General features: G+C 43.6%; 1 protein-coding gene across 1 annotated transcript; it reads right to left on the bottom strand.

Annotated features, from left to right (window-relative positions):
* Positions 1-1,172: 1,172 nt before the first annotated feature.
* On the bottom strand, positions 1,173-6,742 carry LOC107671511 (patched domain-containing protein 3-like; the record flags this gene model as incomplete). The annotated part of the gene is made up of 6 exons (XM_016464432.1): positions 6,599-6,742; positions 6,057-6,169; positions 5,786-5,954; positions 2,959-3,124; positions 2,355-2,801; positions 1,173-1,984 (listed from the first exon to the last, which is right to left on the bottom strand). Coding segments are annotated over exons 1-6 (1,851 nt in total), but the record flags the coding sequence as incomplete, so codon positions are not given.
* Positions 6,743-7,445: the final 703 nt, after the last annotated feature.

Here is a 7,445-nt window from a genome sequence, read left to right as displayed (position 1 = left end):
ACATTTTCATTTTTGGGTGAACTATCCCTTTAAAGCTCTTAAATCTGATTTTAAAAAATCCTGCAGTTACCCGGTTATTTTATGGTACCATTTGGAATAACTTTTTTTATTTTTTTTTTTTGAATAAGCCCTTTTTAACTGTCCACTTATGTTGTTTTGAGAATGTTCTGTAGGCCACTAATAAAATATAGGACCTCTGTCTGTAAATTTGCAACAAACAAATGTAACATTGATGCACAGTCCTTAAGACACAGAATAGATTTGTTCCCAAACAAATGCTTGGTGATGGCACTTCTCCAGGCAGAACAGAGCTGATTTACATTAGTGCTTCATTCATTTGGTTTCCTCATATTTCCACCTTGATTGGGAACCATGAGGCATTGATGAGGACGAGGAAACTTTGCCTCTGCTCACGTCTATCATGACATCCAGAGAGAACAGAGCAGCAGAGCCATTATACATTTGTGCATATTCTGTGTCCCTCACTGAGATCAAGCTCTTTTAAAGAAAAATAAAAAGCCAATAATGTTCAATAATGTGCTTTAATCAATGTATTTAAAATGTAACTGGATTACAAATGCAAAGCTGTTAAAATACATAGATGTGAATATTAAATAACTGCATTGAAAATCATATTGATGAATATAATAAAAAAGATAAACTTGATTAAAATACAAAATAAAAAACCCATGTAAGATGCAGTGTATACATATGAACATAACAGAATGACTGCTAATTCAGAATCATATAAAGCTAAGCTCATACAAAAAGAAAAAGTTCATCCATCCAGTTTGTAAAGCGTGTGTCCTATGTGCGGTTGCCGGCTCCGCCTGTCCCAGTGTCTCGGGCCGTAGGCTGGAAAACAGTCAGGATGGATGGCAAGTTCACCACAGGGTGAAAACACACACACACACACACACACACACACACACACATACGGACAATTCAGTCTCAATTCACATGTAGATTGTGGGGGAAACTGGAGCACAATAGTATATTTAGAAATTAAATAGAAATTAATCAAAACCTTGATTAATAATTTCAGAACAGTAAGCTCAGTAACAGTCCGGATCAGCACACACATTCATCTGTTGCCCGGTGGGACTCAAGACTGCTTTTACTCTCTGCTCACTTGTGTCACTGTGCTCTGGGAGATTTTGTTTATTTTTTACGCGACTCTTACTACAAGCAAGGAAAGTCAGGAACACAGGTAAGAACACAACGCCATGGACGGCCCCGAAAAGAATGACCAAGAACATGATTTTGAAGAAGGTCCTGAATATGTCGCTTTTAGCAGCTGCGAGCACCACCACACCTGCTATAGTGGACACGGCACCCTGAACAATCGGATAGCCCAGTTTATGGATGGCATCCGTGGCTTTCTCATTCGCAGAGGATTTTTCACTTGACACAAAAGCGTAGGATATGTGAGCAGAGAAGTCCACAGAAAACCCGATACAGATAACAAGATTAATCATAGACACAGAGTCTAAACTGACATCCCACAATGCCATGAAACCGGCCACGCCCACAATGACTGATGCGATGGCAAATGTCACCCAGACAGAGCAGAGAGGGTTCGGGATCAGCAGGAGCGAAATGACTAACATGGCACATGTAGCGACCACTATGTTTTGGACTGTATTACTGATGATGACAGCATATTGGTCGAAATAGATGAACGCGGGGTGGTACACGATCAGATCAACGGGCATCTGCAACTCCCCACATTTGTCTGCAGTTTCTCTAAATGCATTCAGCATGTTTTTCTCATCGATTGCCGTGCTGACGTTCACCGTTTGAATGAACACACGTGATGCATGAATTTGATCGTTAGTGAAATTAACATCTTGGCTAAAACCAGACTGAATAAGAAATGAAGTTAATTTTCCTTTGAATTGTGTTTCATTGTCTAAATCAAAACCAGCATTCTGTCCAATCTGCATGTATGCATGAAGCCAAGAAATGGGTGGAATGCCTGAATCTGCCATTGTCAGATTTAGAAAATTTTCCAAACACAAGTCAAGACTTTCACGAGCAGCTGGGCTCCAGTACTGAAAATGCTCATTTTTTATTACTAACATGACATTAGGACCAAAATCTGAGAAAAATTCATCTTCTTTGTCATAGTAATCTAAATGCATTCAGCATGTTTTTCTCATCGATTGCCGTGCTGACCTTCACCGTTTGAATGAACAGACGTGATGCATGAATTTGATTGTTAGTGAAATTAACATCTTGGCTAAAACCAGACTGAATAAGAAATGAAGTTAATTTTCCTTTGAATTGTGTTTCATTGTCTAAATTAATTCCAATCTGCATGTATGCATGAAGCCAAGAAATAGGTGGAATGCCTGAATCTGCCATTGTCAGATTTAGAAAATTTTCCAAACACAAGTCAAGACTTTCACGGGCAGCTGGGCTCCAGTACTGAAAATGCTCATTGTTTATTACTAACATGACATTAGGACCAAAATCAGAGAAGAATTCATCTTCTTCGTCATAGTAATCACCTACATATGAGCCGTCTGCTGCTAGATTTTTCAAATCTAGACCTTCCTGTATTTGGAAGCATCCATAGATACTGACTGCCAAATACCCAGCATAGATCAGACACACGAGCATCTTAACCCACACAGTCGTCAGAAAAGGGCCGTAATAATTTTTAAAGAAGGAATCCATTGGCATGTCGTATTCCTTACGTGTGCTTTTATCATAAGTGCCACCAACGCAACAACCTTTACTATCACCACTGGCTTCTGGGAGTTTCATGCAGGTCAGCCAGTGTCTGTTGCCTTTCTCTCGCGTAATTTATAATGTCTAAAATTGCATTTGACATACAGTATCCCTTTGTTCTGGCACAGAGGTTTTCAAAAGTGTTTCCCGTCATTATATTTTTCACTTGTCTGTCTAACTCCAAAATGCCATTAAAAGCCTCTTCAGTTAATATATTTTTGCCATTCAAGCCTGTGATTATCAAAGAAGCATAAGTGCCATCAGACGCAAGCCGTAACTGAGAAAAATCTTCAGACTGTGGGAAATTCTCCAGCACAATCGCCCTCTCCAGCTTGGCAGGTCCATTGACAGGTGTGAACTGGTCTTCAATATCATTTGCCTCCCTCTCCTGAAGAAAGATAAAACCGGCTCCGAGGACAGTAGCTACATATAAAGGTATTAACACAAACACACATGGATGTCTACCAACAACGCGACCGAGCTTTTCAAAGGCCAGAGACAGAGGCTTTTCGAGGCAGTCTGTTTTACACTTCATCATCCTTTAAAGATACTTTGGCAGTTTGTGCTGATTATCTTGCTCTTCTACAGCATCCTCCTTCTAAAGTGACTCAGTGTTGTCATAATACACTTATAAGCTGAGCTGAACATTAACAACTCATCTGTTACTCATTAACAGGTAAAGAAACTTCCTTATTGGTGCCTGCTCTTTGTATCACTACCAGAAATGACCTGCTTAACTAATATTTCATTTTAAGGGACAGCATACTGTAATTAGAATGTGGATACAACATACACGCTGGACTTTAACGAAATAAGACACCCCGTCAATTCCAGCATCTGAAGGAAATATTTGACAGAACTCAAAAGTAGCACTAGGTTACACGTTGACTACATTAGGTATGTTTAACAGGCACTAATTTACATCTCAATCCATTTCGATTTCAGATTCTTAATTCTGTTTATTTGAACCCTATACTTTGGAATTTGATTTACATGTGCTTTACATGTACTCTGAACAAAACTTCAGTGCATGCAAAGTGTATCATGCAGACATATGTCAGAAGAGCTTGTTTTTTGTTTTGTTTTTAGCAAATATTAGCTATAGGCTGGACTATTGTAATGTTCTCTGGGCAGGTCTTCCAGCTAGTTCTATCAAACCTCTGCTACTAATCCAGAATGCAGCAGTGAGCTTAGTTTTTTATGAGCCGAAGAGAGCGCATGTCACACCTCTGTTCATCAATAGGCGCTCACATCAAATACAAGGCATTGATGTTTGCCTACAAAACATCCACTGGCTCTGCACCCCTTTACCTAAATTCACAGACTTGTGTGCCCTCCAGAAGCTTGAGTTCTGCAAGTGAACGACGCATTATAGTGCCAACCCAAAGAGGCACAAAATGCTTTAATTTATTCAAGAAATTACTAAAGGTGCATCTTTTCCATCTACACTTGAACTGTTATTACTAGCACTATCTATTAAATGTATTTTTCTATTTATTTATTTAAAATCCTTGCTACAATTGTCACAATGAGGAGTCTCAAGATCCAAGTGCGAGTGAAAATAAAGAGTTTATTAAGCAAGGACAGAGACAACAGCAGTCGGGAACTCCAGCCGAGATCCAGCCGGGGGGGAGCAAGCTTATTACTGACAGACCGGAGAGGAATATTTTTAGATGAAAGCCACACTTTTTGACCAACGACGTAGACGGGAGGCTTCGACCGGTGGCGATCGACCTGAGCCTTGGTGCGCGCCCCCACCTGGAGGAGGGTCTGTCTAGCCCTGCTCCAGGTGCGACGGCACCTCTGGACAAAAGCGTGGGCAGAGGGGACCGCGACTTCGGATTCCATACTTGGAAAAACAGGTGGCTGGTACCCTAAACTACACTCAAATGATAGGCCCGTAGCTGAGACTGGTAACGAGTTATGTGCGTACTCAACCCATGAAAGCTGCTGGCTCCAAGAGGAGGAGTTCTGAGAGACCAAACATCGCAACATACGTTCTAAATCTTGGTTGGCCCTCTCTGTCTGACCGTTACTCTGGGGATGGAACTCAGAAGAAAGACTAACAGTCGCCCCCAGCAACCGACAAAACTCTCCAAAATTTGGAAACAAACTGAGGCACACTGTCAGAGACCACGTCCATCGGGAGGTCATGTATGCGAAAAACGTGGTCAATGACAGCAACCGCTGTTTCTCTGGCAGATGGTAATTTAGGCAGAGGGATGAAATGAGTTGCCTTCGAGAACCGGTCCACCACGGTCAAAATCACTGTGTTTCCCTGTGAGGCCGGGAGACCGAAACAAAATCTAGCGAAATGTGGGACCAGGGTCTCTAAGGAACTGACAACGGCTGAAGGAGTCCAGCAGGGGATCGATTGGAAGACTTAGAAACAGCACAGACCGAGCAAGCCAAAACAAAAAGACGAACGTCGCAAGCCATAGATGGCCACCAGAACCGTTGTTTAACATGGTGTGATTAACCCCAGGATGACAGGCTACCTTGGAACAATGACCCCCTTTGGATAATTTCGGACCTTAAACACTCTGGCACAAATAACCGACCCGGTGGGCATCTGGGTACCCCTTGAGAGGCCGTGCGGACCTTCGACTCGATTTCCCACGTGACCGCAGAAACAAAAAGCTTCTGCGGCACAATGGGCTTGGAAAAAGATGGGCACTCCGAATGATCAAAAATACGGGATAACGCGTCTGTCTTGATGTTTTTAGAACCCGGACAGTAAGAAATAGAAAAATCAAAACGACAGAATAAAAGAGCCCACCGGGCCTGCCTAGAGTTTAATCTTTTGGCGGACTTGATGTATTTAAGATTCTTATTCTTATGGTCAGTCCAAACAATAAAAGGAACCCCCGAACCCTCCAACCAATGACGCCACTCTTCAAAGGCTAGCTTGACTGCCAGCAACTCTCTGTTACCAATATAATAATTACGTTCGGCAGGTGACAAATGACAAACGGTGAGAAAAATACGTGCAAGGATGCATCTTGCCGTCCGCGGAGGAGCGCTGGGATAAAACTGCGTCAGCCCCCACCTCTGATGCGTCAACCTCCACCACAAACTGCCGGGACGGATCAGGGGCAATAAGGATGGGAGCTGAAACAAAGCAGCTTTTCAGTTTAGTAACCGCAGCCTCCGGTGCGCTTGAACACCTGAACGGAGTCTTGGTGGAGGTTAAGGCAGTCAAAGGAGCGGCTAGCTGGCTGAAATTGCAAATAAACCGGCGGTAAAAATTGGTCAAAGAGGCGGCTAGCTGGCTGAAATTGCGAATAAAACGCCGGTAAAAATTGGCAAAGCCCAGAAACCTCTGCAGGGCCTTGCGGGAATCTGGAGTTGGCCAATCAACCACAGCCTGAATCTTGTCCGGATCCATGCGCATTCCCTCGACCGACACGATGTAACCCAAAAAAGGAACAGACTGCATGGAAAGCGCATTTCTCCGCCTTCACATAAAGACCATTCTTTAACAGCCTCTGAGGCACTCGCCTGACGTGCTGAACATGTTCATGGAGAGGGTGAGAAAATATCAGTATGTCATCCAGGTAGACATAAATGAACTGATCTACCATATCTCTCAACACTTGTCATTGACAAGTGCTTGGAATACCGCGGGAGTGTTTGAAAGGCCGAAAGGAAGAACAAGATATTCAAAGTGTCCCCTGGGGGTATTAAAATCGGTTTTCCATTCATCCCCCTCTCTTATGCGAACCAAATGATAAGCGTTACGGAGATCCAATTTCGTGAAAAATGACGCCCCCTGCAAACGCTCGAAAGCCGACGACATCAACGGTAGAGGATAAGTATTCTAGGCCAACGACATCAACGGTAAAGGGTAAGTATTCTTCACCGTGATGTCGTTCAGCCCTCGATAGTCAATACAGGGACGGAGAGAGCCGTCTTTCTTTTTCACGAAAAAGAAACCCGCACCAGCCGGAGAAGAAGAGAGGCGGATGATCTTGGCTGCTAGATAATCAGAAATATATTTCTCCATAGCCTCCCTTTCCGGGGGGGGAAGCGAATATAACTTGCCTTTAGGCAGAGACGTACCTGGTAATAAGTCTATAGCACCGTCATAGGGACGACAGGGGCAACAAGGATGGGAGCTGAAACAAAGCAGCTTTTCAGTTTAGTAACCGCAGCCTCCGCTGCGCTTGAACACCTGAACGGAGCCTTGGTGGAGGTTAAGGCAGTCAAAGGAGTGGCTAGCTGGCTGAAATTGCAAATAAACCGGCGGTAAAAATTGGCAAAGCCCAGAAACCTCTGCAGGGCCTTGCGGGAATCTGGGGTTGGCCAATTCACCACAGCCTGAACTTTGTCGGAATGCATGCGCACCCCCTCGGCTGAGACGATGTATCCCAAAAAGGGAAGACTGTGCATGAAAAACGCATTTCTCCGCGTTGACATAAAGCCCATTCTCTAACAGCCTCTGAATCACTTGCTGAACACTGCCTTCAGGTCTAGGTACTCACATGGCACATTAGACAGATCCGTGCGATCATCCTGAAACACAGAACAAGACACAGAAGAACACACAGATAACAAACAGGAAGCATGACAAAATTCGCTCCAAGCTAAAACTAAATATGGGGGTTATGGAGCACAAGCCAGGGATGTCCCAGAATGTCTTGTCCTGGTGGCCATCTAGGAGACAAGGTCTTTACTGGGGATCTGTCTCCGGGGCTCATCTAGTTGTC

Source organism: Sinocyclocheilus anshuiensis, unplaced genomic scaffold (assembly GCF_001515605.1).
Source record: "Sinocyclocheilus anshuiensis isolate Anshui unplaced genomic scaffold, SAMN03320099.WGS_v1.1 scaffold4927, whole genome shotgun sequence".
In the NCBI taxonomy this organism is placed as follows: Eukaryota; Metazoa; Chordata; class Actinopteri; order Cypriniformes; family Cyprinidae; genus Sinocyclocheilus; species Sinocyclocheilus anshuiensis.
The sequence above is the reverse complement of the archived record's forward strand: the minus strand, read 5'-3'. Positions and strand labels throughout refer to the sequence as shown.